Source organism: Martes martes, assembly GCF_963455335.1.
Source record: "Martes martes genome assembly, chromosome: 2".
In the NCBI taxonomy this organism is placed as follows: Eukaryota; Metazoa; Chordata; class Mammalia; order Carnivora; family Mustelidae; genus Martes; species Martes martes.
Genome location: NC_137889.1, coordinates 76,183,988 through 76,210,488, shown reverse-complemented (window position 1 = coordinate 76,210,488; position 26,501 = coordinate 76,183,988). Strand labels below are relative to the sequence as shown.

Here is a 26,501-nt window from a genome sequence, read left to right as displayed (position 1 = left end):
TCTAGAGCACCCTGCCCCCAACAGAAGTCCAGGAGTTTCTGCATGTTCTCTGAAAGTCCATTCTGCTAAGGAAAAAAAAAAATGTGTCTTGTCCTGTTTCTTTTGATTTCCCCAGCAGTCTCCCACAGAGCTCCTCCAGAAGGAGGGATATCACCTGCCATATTGCATAGTCTTAAATAAAGAACAAAATACAGATAACGGCAACAAAGCTAGTTATTAGCTAACAGAAAACAAAACCTGTTAACATACGTGCCCTTTAGTCCAATTATCTTGGCAGACTGAGGAGAGATTTATCTGTAAATCATCAAGCCTCCAAGACAAAGCCTCTTTTAAAAACCTATGCTATTAAACAAGCTTGTTTCCTTCCCCCCAAGCAAGCACCACTTTGTGGCACTGTTCTAATGACACAATTTGGATACTCTGCTTCTAAAAAATCAGCATAAGGTGATTTTGAAGGAGGAGTTTGGATTTTCCTTTCATAAATGAGTTTTTGTTTAGAGGTAAGCAGAACTATGCTTTTCTTTGGCTTCAACTGCAGTATGGATTTCATTTTCAGTAGAGTCTCATTCATCTGATACTAGAGACGGGCCGTGAGTGAAGGAGACAGGCTGTGTGGCTGGGCTGCTCTTTCCTTTTGTGTGTCCTGCCTTTAAGATCATGGAAGGGAATTGGGACCCGAGAGACATGTATTAGGAGCAGAGGAGCTGCCTCTGTAATAATTAAGCTGAGAAGCACTAGCCCCAGCTCCCATGAGCTTGGATAGTATGAATGAGTAGACAGGGACAGCCCCAACGTATGCAAGGCCAAGCACAGTGTGCCACTGAGCATGAAGGCTAAGAACAAAGAAAGGTCTTGTCCAAATGGCACATATTTTCTTTCTCCAGGGTAACAGACAGGAAACTTAACAGATAAGCCATCAGCTACATTAAAGTCCAAGGTTACTCATGAGGCTCTATGTCCCTGGGAGGCAAAATCCAACATTCCAAACTAATGAATAATTTAAAGGATGCCAAAAGATGCACAAACACATTGCTTTTTGTGTATATCTCTAGAAGTGACAAATGTATAGGAATAGCGTCAGCAGTGGCTCACTGACTAGATACCAGGTAGCAAGTTGGGCATATTATTTGGGCAGTGTGCCAAAGACACAGTCATGGACAGCTTCTGATTCAACTGTAAACATTACACTTTCTCAGTCAAGATAAGAATGTCAACAGATGGATGGATAAAGAAGGTGTGGTCCATACATACAATAAATAGAGTATTACTCAGCCATCAGAAAGGATGAACCCACCATTTGCATCAACATGGATGGGACTGGAGGGGATTATGCTAAGTGAAATAAGACAAGCAGAGAAAGACAATTATCATATGATCTCAATCATATATGGAACATAAGGAATAGTGCAGAGGACCACAGGGGAAGCAAGGGAAAACTGAGCGGGAAGAAATCAGAGAGGGAGACAAACCATGAGAGACTGTGGACTCCAGGAAACAAACTGAGAGTTGTGGAAGGCATGTGGAAGGCGGTGGAGGGACGGGGTAACTGGGTGATGGGTATTAAGGAGGGCACGTGTGGTGATGACCACTGGATGTTATAGGCAACTAGTGAATCATTGAACATTACATCAAAAACTAATGCTGTACTATATGTTGGCTAACTGAACAACATCATCATTGTCATCATCATCGTGAGAAAAAGATAAGAATATCAAAATCCAAGCAGTACGAAGCCAAAACTTGCCTTCTGAAGCCAAGTCCTTTAACCTTTTAACCAGTTGACACGGTAATCTGCACACCTTCCATGCAAACACTTACGGGATCACAGGACAGCAGGAATTTTATCCAAGAAGACAGAACTCATCTTTCTCCAATGACTGCAGTTCTCATAACAAGTGGGCCATCTGCCTTTGATTTACTTGTGTGATCACACTTAGCTCAGTCTCACATGGGGGCTATTTGAGTGACAGATGTGAGTCTATCTTGCGGTCACATTGAAGAAAACCTCTCTTTTAGAGAAGACAGTAGACATATCTAAATAAAACCTGCATTTGGTGAAAAGCAACAAATATGACACAGAAGGAAATCTTCCATTCTGGTCCTTATTTTACACAGATGTGTAATTTTGAATAAGATGCCTAATAATCTTTGGGTCTCGAGTTTTTTCCCTTGTAAAACAAAATGTTAGATTTGGTGGTTTCCAATCTTTCTTCTGTAGAGGGCAAAGATTTATTAGAGTTTCAGGAACTATCAGAGGTTAAAGGGGAATGAAGAACAGGAAGGATTCTCGGTCTCCCTTTTATTCCTTTTCTCAGTGGTCTAATCAGAGTATTTTGGCTTTTACCTCTTTGTTATTTAGTCTTTTATTTAACATTTTAATTTTTTTTTTTTTTATTTATTTGTTAGAGAGAGCGAGCGAGTGAGCACAGGCAGACAGAGTGGTAGGCAGAGGCAGAGGGAGAAGCAGGCTCCCCGCCGAGCAAGGAGCCCGATGTGGGACTCGATCCCAGGACGCTGGGATCATGACCCGAGCCGAAGGCAGCTGCTTAACCAACTGAGCCACCCAGGCGTCCCTTATTTAACATTTTAAAACAAACTTTTAATTTTGGAATAATTACAGATTTATAGTTTCCCCTAATGTTCACATCTTATATTACCATGATATGTTTGTCAAACAAAGACACCAACATTAGGTACATTAATTTTAACTCAGCTTCAGACTTCATTAGGATTTTACCAGTTTGCCCACTATTTCCTTTTATTTATTTATTTATTTATTTATTTATTTATTTATTTTTAAAGATTTTGTTTATTTATTTGATAGACAGAGATCACAAGTAGGCAGAGAGGCAGGCAGAGAGAGAGAGAGAGAGAGAGGGAAGCAGGTTTCCCGCTGAGCAGAGACCCTGATGCGGGGCTGGATCCCAGGACCCTGGGATGACGACCTGAGCTGAAGGCAGAGCCTTTAACCCACTGAGCCACCCAGGCGCCCCCACTATTTCCTTTTAAATGTTAGTTAGATACTGTTCCCTGATGAAAGTTCCAAGACTATCTTTCACAGAGTTTGTAAAATATGGAAGAGATGTAAAAGACAATCTAGTACCTACTTGAGGCTTTCTTTCTGATACCGTCAGAATGATTTAAAGTTCTGAGCTGGAAACAATTTTCTCCTTATGTGAGTAAATGCTGCAGGAAGCGTGGTTCTAACTGGCATCACCTGGGAGCTGGTGAAGAAAAAAACATCTCATGCCCCACCGGAGGCCTACTGAATCATCAAAACTTGATTCATATTTTCAGATTTATTTAAATAAATCTACAGGAAATGTTCATTTTAAAGAATACGTAGAACTTCATTTTATGACAGCCTCCTGGTCTCCCCTGCTGCACCCTTCTTTACCATCATCTAGAGACAGTCACTTAAAAAACACTGGGTGATGCTTCTCATGTTTACCTCCAACATTTTATGTAATATGCTTCTATTATGTATTCTATTTTATGTAATATGCTGCTATTGACAACTCATTGATATTTGTTAATATCATTGTTGATTTAATGCTGGCCAGAGGACTCCTCTCTCACATTCCTACTCCCAGGGTAACTGTATGGCTATTTTGGTTATAGCAATATAAGAAATTATAGTATATCTATGTAAAATGGTATTCATTAAGAAGTCAAGTATTAGTTTAGAGGAGTGTTTTTCAAAGTGTTTTCTGGGGACCTTTTCAAGGGACCCTTTCAGGTGTCAAAACTATTTAATAATCATTCTTAAAGATTTGTGAATGGTGAGATTTTCCAGAGGGTGCATGATGTATGATCCACAGACAGAAGGCAGAAGCAGATACGGGATTTCAGTTGTCTTCTATCAGGCCAGGCATGTAAGAGATCTGTGAAATGTAAACCAATGTAACTATTCTCATTAAATATTTTTGTGCTTTGGAAAATATAATTTTTTTCATAAAAATAGATTTATCTTAACATGCAAATGTTTCTTGTTACTTTTAAATGATTTCATAAGTACATATGTGAATATTTCTAAGTTTCAATTTCTAATATGGTAAATATTGATAGATATAACCCACATAAACCAAAGCTATTTGGTGTCTTCAATAATTAGTAAGAGTGTAAGAGGAGGCCACAAATCTTGAGTAATCAATACATTTCTGTTGCATTTTGAAGATAATGTTCTTTCATCTCTTTGCTTAAGATGTACCTATCTTATTTTTTTATATCTTTCACTGCATCCATCCAAAGCCTTTTAATTTTATTTCTCAAGCAAATTGGATATCCTATCAAACTGATTTTTTTTTTTCCAGGGACCTCTAACCCTGAGGCTTCTACTTTATTGTCCATTCTGAGCTGGTCACTGTCTTGGTCTCTCTCTCTTTTTTTCTCTCCTGCTCTCCCCTTCTTCACCCTTCCCAGGGGTGATTGTTTCCAAATAGTTTAGAAATGTTTAGTGCACAGCCTTTGTCCTGGAAGCTCCTCTGCTCCCTACCCCCGCTATGTTGCTTTCTTGTACTTCTCCAATCCTCCAGTTTTTCCTGTATCAAGCCCCTTACTTTGCCGAAACCTTCCCTTGAAAAGTTTCCTAAGAGGGCATGGGATGTAAACTTTTAGAATCTTTGCATTGCCTGAAAATCTTTATTCTATTCTTATGTTTTATAGGTATACCTATTTATACTCAGGTTATGGTTGAATATTTCTTTAGAATATTCAAATTCTTACTGCATAGTCTCCTAAGCATGTATGGTTGAGCAGACCGCCATAACTCTGATTACAATGGGATTCATCAGAAGCCCTTTGAAAGCTTCCAGAATTTACCATTATTTATTCTTTGTATCCTGAATTTTTACAATTTTTACTTTTAGCTAAGTCTTTATTCATTTGTGCCAGATAATCATGCCCTTCATTTTTCAGAAGCACTCCTATATTACTTCTTTGATAATTTTCTCTGCTTTGTTCTTTACTCTAAATATCTGGGAATTTTCCTAACTGAATTCTAGACTGCTTTTATTAAGACCTTTAAAAAATTTCTTGACTCATTTTTTGCCCTTTTATTTTAGTTTCTGAAATATTTGCTCAACTTGCTTTTTCAAGTAGATCACTGAATGCTTTTTATTAGGTAATTCTAAGGGATTTCTTAAAATTTATGCTTTCATGTCTTCTAAGTTGATGGGAACTTGAAATATAAATATGTAATTTAACCAATTAAACTTTCTTTGTCGGGGCGCCTGGGTGGCTCAGTGGGTTAAAGCCTCTGCCTTCGGCTCAGGTCATGATCTCAGGGTCCTGGGATCGAGCCCCACATTGGGCTCTCTGCTCCGCAGGGAGCCTGCTTCCTCCTCTCTCTCTGCCTGCCTCTCTGCCTACTTGTGATTTCTGTCTGTCAAATAAATAAATAAAATCTTTAAAAAAAAAAAAACTTTCTTTGTCAAGTTCTGATACGAATCCTATGGCAGTTTCCTGAAGAATACTAAAAAAACGCACTTTTTATCCCACTGGAAGTCTTTAAGTATCACTTGGGTTGTATGTTACAAGTTTTAAGCCTGACATCCTCTAATTTCCACAAAAATCTAAATGTTTTATGAAGGAGATAAATGATGGCCCATAGAGAGCAAGACTTGTTAATTTGTCATGACTTTGGTTGGGGTGTCTCGTTGTTGTATGTATGTATGTATGTATAGCACGAGTTGGGGGAGGGGCAGAGGGAGAGAAAGAGAGAGAGATGATCCCACAGCCTAGATCATTATCTCTTCTGTGAGGTAGCCTGGCTAAGAAGGGCTGGCTGACATGATCCTCGGTCTTTCTGACTCAGCCACACAACTCCTGAGGAAGGTCTGTGATGCAAGGCCTGATCATCAGGAAAATATTTCCAAACACCCATAATGGGTAGACTCAGGTTAAAAGAGACCAAGCTTAGGGATTAATCTGCACACAAAATAATCATGGCCCGCATCTTCTGTCTCCCCAGGTGAGGAATATAGTTGCACAAATTTGTCTAGGGATGTCCCAAGGAAGAGTGGTCTAAAGGAGACAGCGGCACTGAGTATCCTTTTACCTCTTTTATATTTTTGAATTCCAAATAAAATTGCATTAAAAAAAGAGGAGAGGTTGTGCTTGCTTCAGCAGCACATATACTAAAAAAAGAGGAGAGGTCTATCACTTTATACATCTTCAGAGACCAGTTGTGATCTCAAAAGATACTTTTAACTTGAAAATTCTGGGACCATTAAAAAATACTGAGAAGTTGAAATTAAAGTCATTTAACATTTACATATACAGGTAGTTAACCTGTCTTCTCATCGTGTTCCAGAGACACTGCTAAATGCTTTACATGTACTATTTCATCAGGCCACTGAACAGCCATACAAGGGGGTACATGCTTTTGTTATCTCTACTTAGCACAGGAGGAGACACAGGTATGCAGAAATTTAGTCACTTGCTACAATGACCACGATCAAGGACACACACCCTGGCAGATTGACTCCAGAGCTCAAGTTCTAGATCATCACACTAGTCAGAGGAGGTAAATGAAAATAACCGGACTATTGGATTACCATGTATAAGTCTTCAAAAGAAATATTTCAATGAATCTATTAAAAAGATTAATTATTCTATCAGGTGTTCATATGCAAACAGCTGCCTGGTACACTGAACACAGCCCTTTAGAAGGTAAGCACAAAATAAATTTTGTTCAACTATGCCAGGCAAGGCTAATTGTTTTAACATGTTTTATGAACTCCTGAAAAGGTTTCAGGATGTTGATGTTTTTCCTGTCTTAATTCTGCTTATTTTATTAATTTGCTCAGCATGTTCCCTATAAACTGGCAAGCCTTTTTTTTTAGATTTATTTATTCATTTGAGAGACAGAGGGAGAGAGAGAGCACGAGTGGGGTGAAGGGCAGAGGAGAAGCAGTCTCTGCTGATGCGGGACTGTATCTCGGGACTCCTGGATCATGACTTAAGCCAAAGGCAGACACCCAACCGACTGAGCCACTCAGATGCCCCTAAACTTGCAAACTTAAACCAGCATAACTCTTATCTGGATGACTATACATTAGAAATTACTGGACTACAAATTAATCAATGCATGTACCCCTAAAATAATTCAGCACTGGATAAATAGTTCATTGAAAATGTGCATGTTACTCTCTTCTTGGCCTTAAAGTGAATTCAATCCTAAATACTGATTGAGGAAGATTGGAAAAGTGAACTTGCTAATGTGTTCATAATGGAAAGCTGCCGAAGATAAAAACACTTTGTAGGAATTCACTGCTTACAAAGTACTTTCACGTACGTGATTTTATTCCCCCGTAGAATCCTGAAAACTTGGCAAAGAGGGTATTATTGCCATCCTTCTACCTTCTATTTTTCCAATAGATCCCATTTCAGGACACAAGACTCACCGAAAGCCACAGAGCAACTTCACTGGGGGTGTGACTCCAGCTTTCCAGACACCCACTTCTATCCAGCAGAGATCATGAACTCTTGGTTTGTGGGCTGATTCTAGCCTTCAGATCTGTTTTGCTTTGCCTGAATGGTTTTCAAGTTTGAATTAGTTACTGTTATTTTTAAAAATCAGAAGAGATACATTAAATCTAGAATTTGGGCTTCATCTGACAAAGCAGTTGATTTGGCAACAGGCCACGAGAGATGAGTGGTTATGACTCCGTTTAGAAAAGGCACATCTAGGGGCGCCTGGGTGGCTCAGTGGGTTAAAGCCTCTGCCTTCAGCTCAGGTCACGATCCCAGGGTCCTAGGATGGAGCCCCACATCGGGCTCTCTGCTCAGCAGCGAGCCTGCTTCCCTTCCTCTCTCTCTGCCTGCCTCTCTGCCTACCTCTCTGTTTGTCAAATTAAATAAAATATTAAAAAAAAAAAAGAAAAGGCACATCTATTCCAGAATGCCATAGTTTTCACGATATCTCATCATATCTCCGGGACTGAAGTACTTGTCATTTATCATCATAAAATCAGACTGCTTCATTCATTTATATAACCTGTTTCCTGATACAAAGTAAATTATCTGTGGGAATGAGCAGCCTTCCACAGACACTGGGTAATTTTTCTCAGCCATTGTGGATGGGGTTATCTGTGTGTGTCTTCCTAACTCTGGTTCCTGGCATTCATGTGGCAACTTTTTCATCTTAATTTCTTTTTTGAATTGTTTCCCTGATGGAACAATGAGGCAGTTGAGAAATGAAGACTTTTTCCACCTAGAAATAATTATCTCCCATACTATTTTTAAGTCTCTTTCAAAATATTACAACTAACTTGTTTTCAAACTTCCTGCCTTCATCTCTACCCCCACAAGATTATAGCTTCCCTAAGATCCAAAAATTTCCCTTGTTCATCATTGTAATCTCAGCACCAGGGACAGGGACTGGCACTCGGGAAACACGCGGTAACTGACTGAATGAAGTAGGAGTAGTGAATCGTAACTGAGCATTGCTGGAACCTCTCCTGTGGTCCTTCAGACACAGTTGGCTGTTGGGATGGTCTTATATATAAAGAGCCCAGTAGGAGATTATCAGTGTCTTAAGAGATAAGTCACTACCCAGATGCTGAAAAGCTCTGGCTCCAAAATTCATTAGTGTCGTTTATTGATAAAAATACTCCATTGAAATTTCAACTTCTGTATTAAACTAGCTCTGCATTTACAGAAACACTAGCTTTCAAGAAAATATAATTATCTTTCTTAGACTCAACTATGCTAATTTGCTTAGGCCTTCAATCAACCTGGTTTTCTTTACTGTGCCAAGGAGAAAATGGCTTACAGCCCAGCCCGCCTGTCTCTTTTCTTAGGGTCAGAAATCTTCCATGTGTGTCTCGAGGCTGCAGAACAGCTTTGTTGTCAAGAACTGCTCGAATCTAATTTACTTTAGCCTTTAACCACCTGCTTGCAACTTGTAAGAAAAAAATGAAGTGTGGCCTGGCCCTGCCATCCGGCTTCTACTCACCTTTTGGCACCTCTCCTCCTCCTCAGCCGTCCTCAAACTCTCCTCTCCTCTCCCTGCTTCTTTCCTCCTCTTTCTCTTCCTTCTCCCGCTCTTCTCTCCCCGTCTTCCTTTAGTAATGCTTTTTAATGGTTTTCTTTTTTAAATATATAGTATATCTTGTTTTTCTCACCATGATCTGCTTTAAAGGGTAACAGGCAAGATTAAGAAAGCACATATGTTCCTTCTTTTAGGACTCGGACCTTGGACTTCTGTTTACTGGGCATCCTGAGCTGGGAAACTGTTTGAGTAGGCAGTTGGCCTGGAGGCTGGCCAAAGGGGAACCATGGTCTGCTGTGGGGAAAGTTAAAGAACTGTCCTGGGAGCGCTCCAAAAAACGAAGCCAACAGGAAGCTGGGTCAACCCGGAGAGGCTCAAGACAAAGCAGGCCGCTGAGCAAGTAAGGGAGAAAAGGCATGAAACCCTGCTCCCCAAAGATCTCCTCCCAGGTTTATCCCTCGTTAAACATGTCAATAAAAGACAGAGACCCAAACCCCGAGTGCAGCTCTCCCTTGAGCTCACCCACCCTCATATCTCCTGAGGATACTCTCATTTGAGTAAACTTTCTTACCTGTACCACTCAACTGTTGTGTGTCTGGTCTCTCCGGGAATTCTTTCTTTCTTTCTTTCTTTTTTTTAAGATTTTATTTATTTATTTGACAGAGAGAGAGAGAGAGACAGCAAGAGAGAGTGGCTGAGTGGGTAAATTTGCCTAATTCAGGGCGAAACATTCCTATGCAAGATAATAAATAGCACGGTATGCTGAGGCAGTGGGTAGCATAACAATGTGGGAAACAAAAGAAGAGGAGCTACTCGATGGTAGAGAAAGATAGAAAATTGGAAGGGAGTTGGCTCCTGAGAGATTAGGTCTCTTTGGAGTGAAATCTTTCAGACACCTATCTTATTAAAATGTGGATAATATCACACAAGCATGTTGAGGCTTGGACAACAGGGCCAGACACCATCATTCCAGACAGATGTCAATCAAGGTCTTCCTCATTTTCCTCCTCCTTGTCAATGCGAAAGAAAACAACTTGATTTGGTTTAAAATATTTGCTTTGGAAAAACCGTGTTGATTTCTTTGTTCCTTAATTCAAAAAATTAAACCAAAAGTTTAGGAGAAAATTTTTCTTAGATTTTATGCCACGATTTGAGGAACTGGATAAATGAATTAAGAAATAATCCCAGCTGAGAGAGAACTATCTTAAGTTGGAGGAAAATTTAAATATGGCAGTAATTTAAAACTCAATTGTTATGCCATCTTAAGAAAACCTAAAATGAAACACAAATATAACTTCTTTCTCATTAAAAAACACTCAGTCATAAGATGATGCTTTGGGGAAATCTTTATTTGTAACTGTGTGTTTGTGTGTGTGTGTGTGTGTGTGTGTGTGTGTGCATATGCTTCTGCAGGGTTTAATTGGATGTTTTTATGCTTTCCATATGGATCATTGTAATACTGATTCCCTCCTCTTTTTTTTTTTGTTGTTGAGCTTTTGGAAATATCTTTTTTTTATTTATATAAATTATTTTTATTAACATATAATGTATTATTTGCCTCAGGGATACAGATCTGTGTGATTCCCTCCTTTCAACCATAGTTATGTTTCAGATATCAAATACAAAGTATATAAAAGAAGTTCCATCTCCTATGTCCCTGTCCTTGTCAAAATAAAAATGTATTTTTGCAAAGATGGAACTGTATCCTGTTAAAGACTTCAATAACAAATCTAATGAAAGTTAAGTGTTTCTTTTCATACATAGAATAGTAACACAAGGTGACATTCTTACCAAGCAAAGTGAGGTTATATTCTTTAAGCAATAATTTTCAAAGAGAGAAACAGAACTGAAGTAATATATAATTGGATCTACTAATAAGGAAGTGCTGAAGAGAAATGCTCCAGCCAACAATGATTATTCAGGAATTGGTAAAATCTCTTCTGTGACGCCCTCTGACAAATCCTGTTCTATATTCCCAGTTCTCTTTACCCGGTGTCCTGGATATCCAATTGCTAAGTAATATCTTCTTGATTTGCCTAGGTTATGTGAATCATGGATAATAAGAGGAAAGTCATTCTGCTATGTACTTGTAGTTACTATACAAAAAGAAATCCTTTTATATGGACAGTCTCACAAGTAAAGACCAAACATAGGATGGCATGCTTTCTTTGAATTACCTTTACCATTCCCTCTGGAGTTACAGAAAATTCTCGATCCCTACACAGCCATCCACTGATTACCATGCCTTTCAAATTTATGACAAAATATGGTAAGTAATTCAACTTTCCCCATCCCTCCTGCAGTGGATGCAGTCTGGGAGCTGGTTTATTTCTATCTGGTTCACTACTGAACTGGTTCACTACTGAACTGGCCCATAGCAGATAGTACAGTGAGTTCAGTGAATGAGTGACCTGGGCATAACTGGAACTTTCTCAGAACAATCATTCAGAACACAGTTTGCCACTGGTTGGAGTTCACATCTGCCTTCAGGGAGGACTGTGTTCATGGATGGAAGCTTCAGAAAGAAAGAAGCTCTTCTGCTGCCTACAGAAGAGTATTTCCATTTTGAACAGACTATTCTACAGTATGGATCCCAGCTGGCTACAGTCTTCTTGTTTTTGAAATTTTAAAGACTAATCAACTCCTAGTATTCTCTCAAAAGACAAAAGGATGAGGCCATATGATAAATCCCAAGTATCTATTAGAAAAAGCCTGAGACATTTGTATTTTTCATCTCATAGTCATTTCATGTTAGGCATGCTGGCATTACTCTCTATTCACATTTAATACTATTTTAATTAAAATATCAATTGCTGTTCTGAGGACATGGTAGATACTGTTTTTAGGCAACAGGCTTGAGCAATAGAAACTTGAGCAAGGCAGAAGGGCCCACAGTGATGACTGAGCTGACGCAAACAGGCTCATGAAGCAACCCACCGTGAAACAGCCAGAGACCCTAACTGACCAGTTACAACCAGACGCAGCTCCTGAGATGACAAAAAGAGAAAATCCCCTGCGTCCCCACACTCCCTCACTTGGCCCTGTAACTGTGGCCCTCACCCCCACCTCGGGGCAGACAGTCTCTCCTCTGCTGTCCCGCCCGCTGCTCCCTTGTGGTGGATTCAGTCCGCTTTGATCTCTTCTGTTCTGCCTCAAGTGGCTTCTCCCACCACCTGTGCCACAGCGTCCATAGGTCCGGATGCCCCACAGGCACGAGTGTGTTATGGCAAGAAAACAAATATAAACAAAACAAAACACCCCAAAACAAAATAAAAAGATTTTAGTAGAAAAGATAATGCTCCAGTTGAATTGAAATGCTTTTGTTTTAATGATCTTTTTGTTATTTTGTGTACTTATCCGTTCCCTTCCCGCAGCTATCCGTGGTTCGGACTCCTCCCTGAAAGAAGCCCTGAGAAGTCAGCGAAGTGTTGGCTGCAGACTGCGCCACCACGGGATAGGGAAATTTGTTGTGAAAAGCTTACCTGGTTCATTAGGACAGTGTGATTTTGAAAACAAAACAATTTTCTAAGAGTGTTCTAAATCACTTCAACTGCACTTGGGGCTCATGTTATCATGGAGGAGAAACAAAGTAAGATGACAGAGCCAACAGGATGAGCCAAATGATGAGTGCGGATATTTTTGTGCAAGTATAAAGGAAACGTTATCAAGCCTCATACTAGGGCAGAGATTTTCATTGCCTCCAAGCATATGTATTTCTGAAGAAATGAAGCAGCAAATCTGCCCCCCAGAACTGGGCTCTGATTTGAGGAAAACATCCTGGAGACATCCAACCATATTTGCTGAGGGCCTTTTTTTTTTTTTTTAATCATGTTATTGTGAGTAAAGCTGAGAATTAAAAAGGATGCCAAAGAGAGGCCCAGGAATTCTGGAACGATGCCAAAATATTTGTGCTCACTAAAACTCTTGCCAATGATCAAAAGAGAACGTTGCAGAACTTCATCTAAACCTGGGCGTTTTATAGACCCAATTTTGTAACTCTTGATTTCTGCCCTTATTGTTTAAAGCAGAAAAGCAGTAGGTATGTGAAATGTTGAATAAGGGCTCCTGAAGGAACAAAGACCTGGCAGCAGATTCTGAGAGCAGGGAGAATGGAGACAACAAAAACAGATGAAGGGTACCAGAAAGTGGATTCTGACTCCTCAAAATATGCCTCTTTGGCACATTGATTATTTTAACCTGGTTCTTTTAAAAACACAGCAGACATGGAAAAGCTTTAAAAATCCAATGTAAGTTACTGTTTTGTAAGAGACATTTATGTTTATAAGGAAAATCTCCATTTGTAAGGGTGTCTCCCTTGCTGTACCTGGAAGAGGTGATTCTACAACTCTTGTCAGTTCAGATGACAACAACTTCAATCTGCTTAACAACCTTACTCTTGCATACTGATTTTCCTGGTAACCTCCCAGAGCTGGTCTCCTTTCCCCAAGATCTTCTTTTGTCTTCAGCTGAAGATGGTATCTAGGGTGATGGCTTTGGCCATTTCAGTGAGTTACTTGGTTTTCCTGGTCTCTCCCACGTATAGATGTTATCAAAGTTTTGTTTGTTTTTCTACTGTTAATCTATCTTATACCGATTTAATTATCAGACCAGCTGAAGGACCTAAAATGGAAGAAAGGAAAACTTTTCTGCCCCTATAAAGGGCTTTCAAAACATGGCAGGTTGGCAGATGCAGAATCAAGATGTGAAAAGTACTAAAAGAAAATCTTGTTTGAAATGAAGTCAGGAGATCAGAAGAGGGTAGCTCTCGCACGCTCTACTATAGTCATCAACTGCAGATCCCAACAGAAAAAAAGAACCTTGCAAGTGATGCTAATGTAGCTCTTTATATTTCAGCAGGACCGAGAAAAGGTTTTTCTTCTTTGTCTCCCCTCCCCCACCTACCCGCAGGAGCTCTGCCAATGAGACAGTCACAAGTCCGCCAATGAAAAACCACTATATTTTGAACTCCAAGTTTACTCCAGTGGACTCTTTTCTTTATAATAACCCTCCGAACTTCCCCCTTTTCATCTATAAAAGAGCATTCCTCCCTCTCCTTTTTTCTCTGGACTTGCTATGATTTTGCTGTAGCTTGCTTGACCCAAACTGCAATTATCTGCTATTTCTGATTAAACCCATTTTTGCTAGTAAAATAACTGGCAGTTTATTTTTAAAGTTAAAGATAAACAGCTTTCAATGCTATGGAGCCAGTTAAGGTATTTCAACCTGTAAAATAAGTGATGTATACATAATGGTGTAACTAAGTATTAAGAAAATACATTGGGTAAAATATCCATGTTTAAAAAGAAAGATTTTAGAAAAAAATTTATTTCAGAAAGATTTCTTTTGGCAGATTTCCATTGGAAATGGTCTGGATAAAAACTGAGGTTTTGGTGCTTAAAGAGAGAGACTGTGAGCCACTTAAGGCAGCACGACACCATACATGGGCACAAGCTTTAGAATCAGGGAGCTCTGGGGTGTGTGATCGTAAGTAAGGTTGGTACTATGTCTCCTTTTTCTCATATGTAAAATAGGTTTCACGTGCCTACATGGAATGGGGTTGTAATGAAGATAAAATTTAATTGATATATTCTAAATATCTGGCACAGAGTCGAAATTCAGTATGGAGCAGTTGTATTAGTAAAATTGCAAATTCTCCAGAATGGTAAGTAAATGAAGCATTTTTAATTTTCTTACATATGATGAGGTAGCATTATTCAGATGGGGTACTCAGAAGATCCTAGCGAGGAGTCTGACCTCATTCTCCTTCCTATCTAATTTTAAGACTATGACCTACAAGACCTCCAGATTAGTGCAAAATCAATAATAACCTATGGACTATTGGTCTGCTATGGTAACTTGCACTGGCTCTTCTGAAAGACCAATGTTACATCAAATTAAGGGGAAAGGAAGGAATTAACATAGCATTTGTCAATTATAGTTCTTCATTTTTTTAAAAGTAGATATTTCAACTGAAGCATTGGAATTCATTATGGTGGAAGTGTAGAAATACCAAAAATGTTTACTCCTTCTTATTTGGCATAATAAATTATGAACTTAAATGTTATGAAGTTTCCAATATTCAACTGTTTTGATCTACAAAAATGACACGTGCTTATGGTTTAATCTAATCATTACTAAAACCAAGGTAATTGATTCACTGTCTCATTTAAAAATGAGACAAGGAACAAAAGGATGCATAGAGTTGAATATTTTGTATTATGTATTTGTCAGATGGTTTGCATATGAGAAACTGTATAAAGAAATAATTTAGGGGGAACATAAAGTTGTCGGTACCATTTGCTGTCCTCAGAAGCTTAGCTTCATATCCAGCCACTGGTCTCTCCTATTCAGACTCAAATCTGAACCTCATGCAATTCTTCAGCTTTGGAACAGGGGAAGATTTTATGCTTCCTAACTGATATTGCATGCATTTCCGAACTGTACTGCTTTGTGGGTTTTTTTTTTTTTTTTTTTTTGGCTTTGTGTATTTTTACCTTTTTGTCTTTCCTCAGCCCTTGGAATTATTTCTGACCCTGGGTAACTCATAGGGCTTTTACTGAGTGTTGTATAAGTAGGTGAGCTGCTGACTTTAAGATGATGAAAACTGCTTTTTTTCAAAGAAGTCCTTTATTTCATTTAGATTTTAAAGATTTTTCTTCTGGAGACATTAGGATACCTTGATGAATTTACTAACTAAAGATTTTGGTGTAATAATAGTGGCAATTAATGAAGTAAGGTTTTACTGATCTCTTTAGGGATTATTAAGCCCCAAGGTTCGTCAGACTATGATTTGCACCTTTCCACCTTAAGAAGCCGTATCATCTAGATAGAATCTCCTGCCTGTATTGGTGAATGGTAGACATTCAGAATCATTAGCTAAATTAACTGTTTCATGTGGTTGAACATGAAACATTCAACCGCATTAGAACGTTATAAACTGTAATGGAATTACTGAGTTGAGAGCAATTAATGGGATATACTTTGTACATATTCTAAGCAATGCTATACCTGTCATTTGTAATGACCAATTAAAATCTATCAAAAGAAAACCGTTGATGAATCTTAGTGCCATCAAAATAAACCATCTAGAACAGTTTACAACCGCCTCATATCTAGAGTTCGTGTCACCTCAGAATCTGAAGTCATTTCAAATACTGCCATTTACGTATTATGCTAATGTCCCACCGTTTTCAAGGAAAAAGTAAAAGTTTGGAACACTTTTTCTAGGTTTTTAAAATCCATAGGTCATAAAGGCAGGGACAGAATGCATGTTTCTCACGTGCAGGGCTCACATGTTAGACCAGGAGCTGAAAATTCAGAGTCTTACTCTAGAGCGACAGATGAGTGGGGATGGCACAAGGTCTTGGGATCAGACAGGGAGGGAGGGATGAGAAATGTGGAGCCCTTAAAAGCAAACAGCCTTTTAAAGGCACTAGCCTCACTCATCCCCACTTTGCTACCCCACAGATGTTGTCCTAGGGGGATGTGGTTCCAGTAGAGCCAGATTCTGTGATTTTTTTCAAGCACACAAATATGTGGAATTTTACATGAAATACCCACACATCTGAATGTTGGTATCTGTTTCAAATGTTAAGCCCTGTGGGTCAAATGAAACACATCTGTGGGCTATCAGGAAGCAACCTCTGGACTAGATTCCAACATCCTCTGTAGATACAAAAATGCTATTAAAAATGACAGATGTTGAGATGCTGTGCTTCATCAATACTTATGACAAAGAACGTGTTTTTTAAAAAGAAAGTCGGGTATATATCATTAATCGATAGCCAGTAGGTGCCCACTAGGTTGTCACACATATTCATTATTAAGAATATTTAAAAAGATTGATGTATTCACTGCCTTTCTCTGGTTCTCAACTAACCTATTTGAGAAAAAACGGATTTTGTGGTAGGGTTGTAAATGATTGGGGATGGAATACCAAGAAAGGATCAAAGTTGTACATTAGGGATGATTCCACAAAAACTGAAGGTAGAATAAGAATTTTCAAGTTCCACACAGCATCATGTATTGTTTATTATACAAAAATGGGGGAGGGATAGATAGTATGAAGAAGAGAAAATCTGAATATTTTATTATCCTAAATAGTTGCTCTCGAATTGAAATATTACATTAGACAAAGTTGAAATGAACATTTTATATAGATAGAAGTTGGAAAAAAAAACACATGGAGAAATATACAGACACTCTGAAATGATTTGTAGGTCCCTGAGGGCCACGAAGAGAAATTTACAGAATCACAGAGCACGATGTGTTATTTAGCTACTCCAGACATCACATAGTATCTGTTCAATGGATGAAGCAAAGGGCAGAGAGTAAGGGTCCATTCTATTTCTGGCATTGATTGCTCTGGGACCTGGAGGAACAGAGCATCACCTTTTGCCACTCAAGTTACCCCATATATTAAGAAAAGAAAGTGCATAGCCAGCCAAAGGCATTCTGTACATCAGTTCTGACATCTATAAACCATTTGCAGACTTTTAAAATCAAGGCTGTGCGAAAGCAAGGAATGCTTTTCTCCCTCCCCATGATTTTCAGAATTAATGAAGAATTGCAATGGCAACGACCCATCACATTCCTGCTAGGATATTCTTGTTTGCTTTACATCTCTCCTCATTCTGGAGCTCATTGTGTTTACTTGTTTATTTATTTATTTTTAAGATTTTATTTATTCATTTAACAGAGATATAGAGAGAGAGCACAATAAGCAGAGTGGCAGGCAGAGGGGAGAGAGAGAAACAGGCTCTCTGCTGAGCAGGGGCCAGATGCGGGGCTCGATCCTAGGACCCTGGAATCATGACCTGAGCTGAAGGCAGCCACTTAACCAACTGAACCACCCAGGCGCCCCTCATTGTGTTTATTTCTAAGCAATGTTCTTTCCATCCACTTTTGCTTTGCATTTAATTTAAATGAAAAAGCAGTTCTAGGTAGAATCATTATTTAAATTGCAGTATCCATACTCTCCTTTAGAAATTGAGGCATCCATATATGTGAGGCTGCAGTTAGGTAAAAAGATAAGTTACATCCTAAAATCCAGGGCCCCAGCTATCGGGCATGAATTACATAAAGTTCATTGTCTTCATTTGTATCCTTCACAAATTATCCTTTCCTCGCTTTGAGTGTGATGCTACCTGTATTGGACCCATATTCTTACCTTCATTCTTTAGCAAAATGTAAGTGAGGAATTTGAAGATCAAGTTTGTAGATAAAAATATACTTACCTCTCTCTTCCAGCTTGATGCACAATATGGAAAATAATACTTTTTCTATCTACTCTAATTATACATGAACTATCACACCAAATTCCCAAATAAAGGCAAACGCAAAAAAGAGTTCGCACCTTATGGAGGAAAACATTCTTTTCTATTACCTAAAGCTTGATTTTCAGGAAATTAGATCAGTTCATATCACTTACTGTAATCTATTATCCTAACCTTCCAGGGAATCGACTTCAGTAAATACAATGTTCTCCCAGTCCATCAGTTCAATTATATCAAAGTACAAGCATATTTATTTCATATGTGTGTGTGTGTGTGTATATATATATATATATATATATATATATAAAATGATGCAGACAAACATCACACACACACTCACACACATGTGTGTTCTTTTTTTGATTTTGAGGAATGACCTAAAAATCAGAGGCCCTAGAACATAAAACAGAGATGAAGGATTATTTGCAAACATTTGGCTGTTTCACATATTGAGGCCAGCACAAGGCATGTACTCTTCATGGATATTAGCATGTTACCAAATTCTACCGGGGAAAGAAATGGATTTTTAAAACATGCCTGCAGTTGCCAGTGCTCGCTTTCAAACCATCTCCTGCACATACCATACCTTCCGGAGGGGTTTGAGCTTAGTCTCCATTATGAAGTCATACTTGCAGAGCTCACAGCAGCGTGTGTCTGAGCTCTTGATCCACTGGTGGAGGCAGGACTGGTGGACAAAGCGCAGGGTGCCCGTGCAGCGGCAGGGTGTGATAAGGGGGCTCTCTTCATCCCCTTCGCAGTGGCAGATCCTGGGGAAGGACACAGCAGTCAGGATGAGATCTCCCAGAGGACGTTTCTCACCTGTGGATTTCCTCCCTGGCTCATACCAGATGGCATTAGAAATTGCAACCTAAGAATTAGAAAGTGCGAACATTTCACTCCAGCGGGATCCAGAACCCAGTGCAGGCTTAATCACCTGCTACTTACGTTCATGTGATTAGCCATTGGATACTTAGCATCTCAAAAATGTTCTATCATTTCCTTTCTATACTAATGTGATTTTAATAGCACAATTATTGATCCATCTCCCTAGCTTAATCTGTTTACTAGTCAGTGTCTGTAAGCACAAGCTTGATTTCATATATAAAAGTTGTGATTTATTGGCATTGTAAGGAATGTTTGAATCTGATAACTTTATTGTTTCAGTGTGATGACAGTTTTATAGAAGCATGGTATATAATTTAGTACCTATGGTATCCTACCAATGTGGAAGAATTATGAAAAATGTGAACGTGTTACCAAAGAATAAAGTAAATATTGAAAATTTCAGGTTGGAAATACTGTATTTTCCTAGGAAGACACACACATACTTGGTCACAATGAATTGCCTAAACTGTCAATAATCATCAGTGTTTAAAGTTACAGAGAAAACTGCAGAAAATTGTTTCAGTATAGTAAATTCTATTGTTTTAAAATTTAAATTGTTACATCTCCCAAGGACTTCAGAGTTCAACTACTTTACTGAATTACTATGAATTCAGATGTCATAGATTCACAGTCTGTGACATCTTCATTATTCTAATCTACAAATTTTAAGAAAGAATTTGCTTTCCTCATTAGATGAGATAAGCTTTTCATATCTCAAGATCATGAATTCAAATCTTAGCACTTCAATAATTCTTGTGATTTACCCAGGTGTTAGAAGTTGTTAATAAATTTGATTGGAAATATTTTTTGAATATCTTTAGAAAATATGAATGGCATATTTAAAAAAATCTATAAAAATTACTTTTTTGTGTTGAGTTGTAGCAGCAGTCTTAAAGAATGTTTGAATTGCTGCTCTTTCCTTTTAGGTCTAAATACCCTATTCTCCAGAAGCTTGAGTTTTAGTGAGTGGGTTTTTAAAGCATATTTATCTATCTTAGCTGTCTCCTCAGGGGAAATGAAATGCTCTAATTGTTACTGAAGTAAGACACAGGAATTGAAACCAACCCTTAGCCCTTCCCTAACCTCAAAATAAAGAAGTATGACACAGTACGTCAGTATTTTGAATCTCTTTTTCTTAAGTAAAAATAATATAATCAAAAAGGAGCACTGACTTCTAAAGTCCTTAGGGTGGGTGTGATGAGATGAAGTTCAAAATCAGAGTCCTCCTCCTCCCCTTCCCCCACTCCCACTGACATAGGAGGTAGTAGTGTTACATTAGCACCACATAAAAAAGGCGTGGTGGGGAAAAACTAAAAACTTTCTGAATTCTATTCTTCATATTCTACTCTATTTGTATTCTAGTATGAACGTCTGGAATATCCCCTTTTGTCACAGGTATAGGTCCTAGGAATCCAGGCTTAGTGTACTTTGCATCACACTTATTGCCGATAGAGTACTGGTCTCATGATAGGTGTTCAGGAGATGTTTGTTGAGTAAAAGAATCATTTCATGAACAAACTACAGTTTTCTATAAGAGCAACCAGTGAAAACAAATCTGGGTTTCTATAGCACTTCATTTGGTTGTAATATTTATTTTTGGACATTGAAACCTAATGAATTACACAGCGTAAGAGGTTGGTATTTCTTGTCTTTGAATTGCTCTCTCTCTCTTTTTTTTTTTTTTTAGAGAGAGAGAGAGATATCACAAGTAGGCTTAGCAGCAGGCAGAGAGAGAGGGGGAAGCAGGCTCCCCGCCAAGCAGAAAGCCCGATGCAGGGCTCGATTCCAGGACCCTGGGATCATGACCTGAGCCGAAGGCAGAGGCTTAACCTGCTGAGCCACCCAGGTACCCCTGTCTTTGAATCTCTTAAGTCTCTGCCTCTACACAAAGATACTCCTTTAGATCAGGAGTCAGCAAACTGTGGCCTGATTCTTACTGTGGCATGTGTTTGTAATTGACATTTTATTGAAACGCACCCACGCAGATTTGTTTATGTATTGTTTAGAGCTGTGTTTGCACTGTAACTGCAGAATTAAGAGTTGCTGCAAAGACCATATGGTCACAGGAACTAACATATTTACTACCTGCTTCTTTATAGGAAACATTTGCTTACTCTTGCCTTAAATATGTGATTCTGGGGCGCCTGGGTAGCTGAGTTAGTTAAGTGTCTGACTCTTGGTTTCAGGGTCATGATCTCAGGGTCATGAGGTCGGCCCCGCCTCTGGCTCCGTGCTTAGAGGGGAGTCTGTTTGTGATTCTCCCTCTCCCTCTGTCCCTTTCCGCCTGCCACTCTCCTGGAGTATGAGTACACCCTCTGTCTCTCTCTCAAATAAATAAAAAATTCTTTTTAAAAAACGGCAATTCTGAGTTAAAAACAATATATGACTATTACCAATGATAATAAAACAAGGTTTACAAAATCCAACTTCGGCAAGTAACAAAAGTTGAAGTAAAGCTTACATAGAGAAGCGCACAATAAAAACAAAAGTCCTTCCCCAACTGGCATTGAAACCTGCTGATCCATGAAGACTCTGCAGGGAGAGTGGCGACATTTCTCATTTGAAAAAGAAAAAGTTGCAATTAATGCCATCTGATAATTTATTACTAAAAAAAGATCACATGAAATGCTGCACAGCTGCCAAGATGATTCCAAGGCTCTGATTTTTTTTTTTAACTGACATGAATAAAGTAATTTATTCATAAGCAGATTTAAACAAAGACCTTGCTGATTACTGGGTTCAACCTGACCTGAGCAGTTTACCGATTGTAGTCCCAACTTCCTACGTCTCACAGATTCATTTTTAAAATTTTCTGCTGAAACTGTTACCTGAAGCACCACCAGCAATTTCATTTCTTCATAAAATTAAGGTTATTTCCCACAGGGAAAATCAAAAGCTTGATTTGTTTTCATTCCCGTTTCACAAGATTTATTTTTAGATGATTTTGGCATTTTGTATTTTTTCTAAATTATCCAACTCAAGTTGGACCCCAAGAGTCTTTTTCAAATCATGCTGAGAATGTTCTAAATGAGATTAAGAGCTAAATATCAACTTCAAATTTCTACTGGAAATAAAAAATAATGTGATGGTGCCATTATGAAAAGAATTAAAGAATTCCTAAGCTGATATATTTCACACTAACCAAAATTGCCAAATTATAAATGAAAACACAGTAATAAAAACATACACATGTTTTCTCCAACAGAATAATTGTGTAGAGAAAATGATTTTAATAATAAAATTGCATTGTAAAATATTCATAATTTTAATGCATTTTTACATTATGGGAAATTGAGGCTTGGGAACTGAGTGATTCTATAAAATTATTGGTGACTGACCGGTGTCTATCGTCTACTGACAAGAACAAGCTGAAATCACAAACTTTATTAGCATTTTGCTCTTTTAACTGGCTGCTTATAGTCTAATCAGTGTATGTTGAGACTTTCACCACTTATGACTTGAATAAACTTCTACTTCCATATACCTTCTACCTTCTGTGAAAGCAGACTACTAAATAGTATTAGGCAAATTAAACTCTGGAAATTGTGTGTGTGTGTGTACTTAAAGTCCCTCCCTTAATGTTTGAGTTTTAAGAGAAATAGATTTTTGTTTTGTTTTTTTTGGTCTAATGTATCTTAAAATGATCTGCACTGCTCCCCACCTCCTCCATTGTCAAGGCTTTTTGGTTCTGGTAGAATTTTTTTTTTCCATAAGTTTTTTTTTTTAATAATTTATCATTAAAAAGGAATCCTTGTGAGGGTCATAGTGGTTATGTACTTTTGGGATTTTTTTTCATTCATTTATTCATTCATTCATTCACATTTTCTTCGTCTTTGCTATATGCAAAGAAAATCAGACAATAGCATTAGCGTGTAAGGTGAATCGAGAAGGAGACAACAGAATCTGGAAGCAGATATCCCATTTGGACAACTATTACAATCATCCAGATATTAAGAATCTGAAACAGTATTGTAACACTGTGTAGTGTGGCAACAAAGCCCATTTACGGTATGTGACACCCAAAGGCAGTCATCCCTATAATTTTCAGATAGACTCTTAACTCTTTCTTCCCATAGTCCATGCCATTTTCCCCCCTGCTTTGCCTCGCCTTGCCTTGCCTGCCTGCCTGCCTGCCTTCTGTCCTTCCTTCCTCTCTCTTTCTCTCTCTCTCTCTTTCTTTTTAGTTTTTTGTTTGTGTTTGTTTTGTTTTGTTTTGTTTTAAGTAGACTCCATGCCCAGTGTGGGATTTGAACTCACAATCCTGAGATCAACCGTTACACGCTCTACTGACTGAGCCAGTCAGGCTCCCCATTTTTCCACTTTTTCTTTTGGCAAAACTTTCTGATCTATTTCCTCCCTTTTGTACCTGCATTTCTCTCCATACCCCTCTTCAACTAAATAATCTTGAAGCACAATAATTATGGATATAGCTATTTGTTTGTAATGGCTTAATCTGGATGTTAATCTTACCTCAAAACTAATTCTCATGCTGCAGAGTTTGGTATTCATTGTTAGAATTCACTTTATTGAGCTAAAAATGATTAGAATCCATGTGGGTGGAAACCATATTGAAAGGTATTAAACATTGGATGAGAAGTTAATGCTCAAGTAAATGAATGAACAGATGTAATTTCTCTTTCTTTTTGAGAAATAATAACATAGCAGTGAAAGAATAGCAGATTAGAGGCATTTTATTTTTAATTTTCATTTCATTTATTTTTAACAGGGAAAAGGGGGACTTGTTCATAAGCAGAACTGAAGATGCCACAGAGAAAGAGAATGCTTCATGGTTGAATGAAGATTCTCGAGAAATCAAGAAAGTATGGGGAAAGGAGCTATAGCAGAGGAGTGTCTTTGGACAGGTGGAAAAACACACGGGAGGTAAACAGACGCTTTTTTTCCTGTGAGCAAGATGTAGAGGGAAAAGTGTAAGAGAAGGAGATAGAAGAATTGCAGTTGCTGGATCTGGGGAGGGGTTTCCTGTCTCGTGCGATACAGCAGACCATGTGTCTGCTCCACAGAAGGCAGGAAGGCATGGGGTTAAAGTGTTAGAGAGGCTGTCAATAATTAGCAAAAGGCACTTGGAGAATGTGATGGGAAATTATCCAAGCATGAATATTAGAACCATGGAGAGGTGGTGAGGCCCCTGATGAGATTAGACAGCACAAATTTACAGTGGACGCTGTTAACACTGCCTGGAGTCAGCGGCGTTCAGCACTCAGAGAGCAAGTCTACAGCCGGTAGTACAATCTAAGGCGTCTTGAGATCACTAAGTCAGAAATGGGAAGGACGAAGGCTCGAAGGATTCTGATGCATCAGCGCACACAGTGTGAAAATACTTGGTCATAAGGTCTAGACTCTGAGCCGGGAGGCGAGTGAAGCCATCTTGTGGTTAATGTATCATGGGGAGAGGATGGGGTTGAGGGACGGGAAATTACAACAATGGTGAAGAGTTGATGTTGAAAGTGGGATGAAATGGGACAAATGTTGTCTATGTGTAGTGCAGTCATGTCCCTCATGGATGAATTCATATCCTTTTTGTGGTCCTTTTTTCCCCCACTGTCACAGCAAGAAATTTTAAAAATATGAAATTATTTGGTGTTTGAGACTCACGAATAAACCAAATCCTGACTCACATGCTTGCTTTTGGCTCCAGTAAACTGGAGAGGTTCTCAGTTTACTCATGTGTAAAAGAGGTTAAAAATAACCTCTTAAGGTGTCATGCAGATTAAAGGTGATGAAAGAGTGCAGTACCTGGCACATTATGGCAAATATTTGTTAATTTTGTCATAGGATGATGGGTCACTACTGCTACTACTACTAATTTTGTTCACCTATGCCACTGCTTTTGCTGTATTGGGACTAATTGTTTTTAATGACTACTTTGGTAGTTGGTTAGAGCCAATGCTTGTAAGGCCAAGGTCATGAATTCTGACTCCATAAGGGGTAGTTAGCTACTGACACATTTGAATCCCTACATCAGTCAAGTCACAGACATGTCTCAAGGAAAGCTAGGTACAGGAGTACGTTTAGATCTGTATATTGGGTGGCCTCAGATAAGTTTTCGGATAGTTGGTTTTCTCATCTTTGAAATGTTACATGCTATTGTAAGTCTCAAATAGGATCAAATAGGATATATGAGAAAATATTACAAAATATAAGTACTATCCCAAAGGTATTATTACCAGTACATATGTGATCAATAAAATCAACAAAAATTGCTGCTAGTTAATAAATGCAATGTATTGCATGTTTTTATTAAAGCAACTCAATTTTTTATGTCTGCACTTCAGTTTGTAGGACTCTCATTTTTCACCTCAGAGAACAGGGATGTAAGAAAGGGAGATCTACCTCACTAATGAGATTAGTTTTCTGCTAAGCTACAAAACCCTTCTAAGATTCAGGTCTGAAAACCTTTTCTTTTCTTTATTTTTCCTGATTTTTTTTTTTTTTTTGTATTGTTGGCTAACCCCTCCTTCTTGAAACTTTTCCTTTTTGGCTTCTGTGACCACTAGCCTTAAAGTTGAGAAAAGTGTTATTAGAAGAGCATATAAGAAGATTGTAGGGATAAAACAGTGATTAGTTATGGAGAACAGACCAAAGATGTTAGGATTCTGGAGCTTGGGAAGGTAATAAATGATGGGTAAGATGAGAATATGACATGATTTGGTAGGTGAGATATCATGGTGAGAGATGATAAGGAAATAATATAGAATTCAACAGATCTAAATTAATGCCTCTTTTCTAGGAATTCAGAATTATAAGTCAAAGGGATACCTTTTAAAGTATGAGTGTAGGATGTTAACTGGACTTATTGTGATCATTTCACAATATATACAGATATCAAATCATTGTACACTTGAAGCTAATATAATTAATATGTCAATTATAAAAGTAAAACATGAGTGCAGTAATTTTGAGACAAATACAGAGAACTACTGACTACCATATTTCACATTTTGGAGGGGAAAAAAAGCAAGAGAGGGGAAATTACATGATAGTTGTATTTAGATATATGAAAAACTATTGTGTGAAATGGTAGCTGGTCTTTTCTGTCCCACAACTAGATCCAATGAGTAGAAGTTAAAGGAAACAAATTTCCCTAAAACACACACACACACACACACACACACCCGCACCCACACACACACCCCCCCCAGAGCTTTCAGAAGATGGAATGAGCTACCCCAAGACAGTGCAAACTTCCCACCATTGAAAGTACTCAGATATAAGTAGGGTATTTATATGACAGACATAGTGTAAAAGGAGCTCATGCAACAGTAATTAAATAACATGACCTCAAAATTCTTTTTTAATGTTACAATTCTGTTATTTTTTCTTTCCCA

General features: G+C 38.3%; 1 protein-coding gene across 4 annotated transcripts in view; it reads right to left on the bottom strand.

Annotated features, from left to right (window-relative positions):
- Positions 1–26,501, bottom strand: part of MARCHF1 (membrane associated ring-CH-type finger 1) — a gene marked incomplete at both ends in the record, with an annotated part of 451,661 nt that overhangs the window by 35,808 nt on the left and 389,352 nt on the right. For all 4 annotated transcript variants that reach the window (XM_080797423.1, XM_080797422.1, XM_080797424.1 and 1 more), the window contains one exon: positions 18,857–19,037. In XM_080797423.1, coding sequence (XP_080653549.1) covers positions 18,857–19,037 — 181 coding nt within the window. The remainder of the gene's footprint in view (positions 1–18,856; positions 19,038–26,501) is intronic.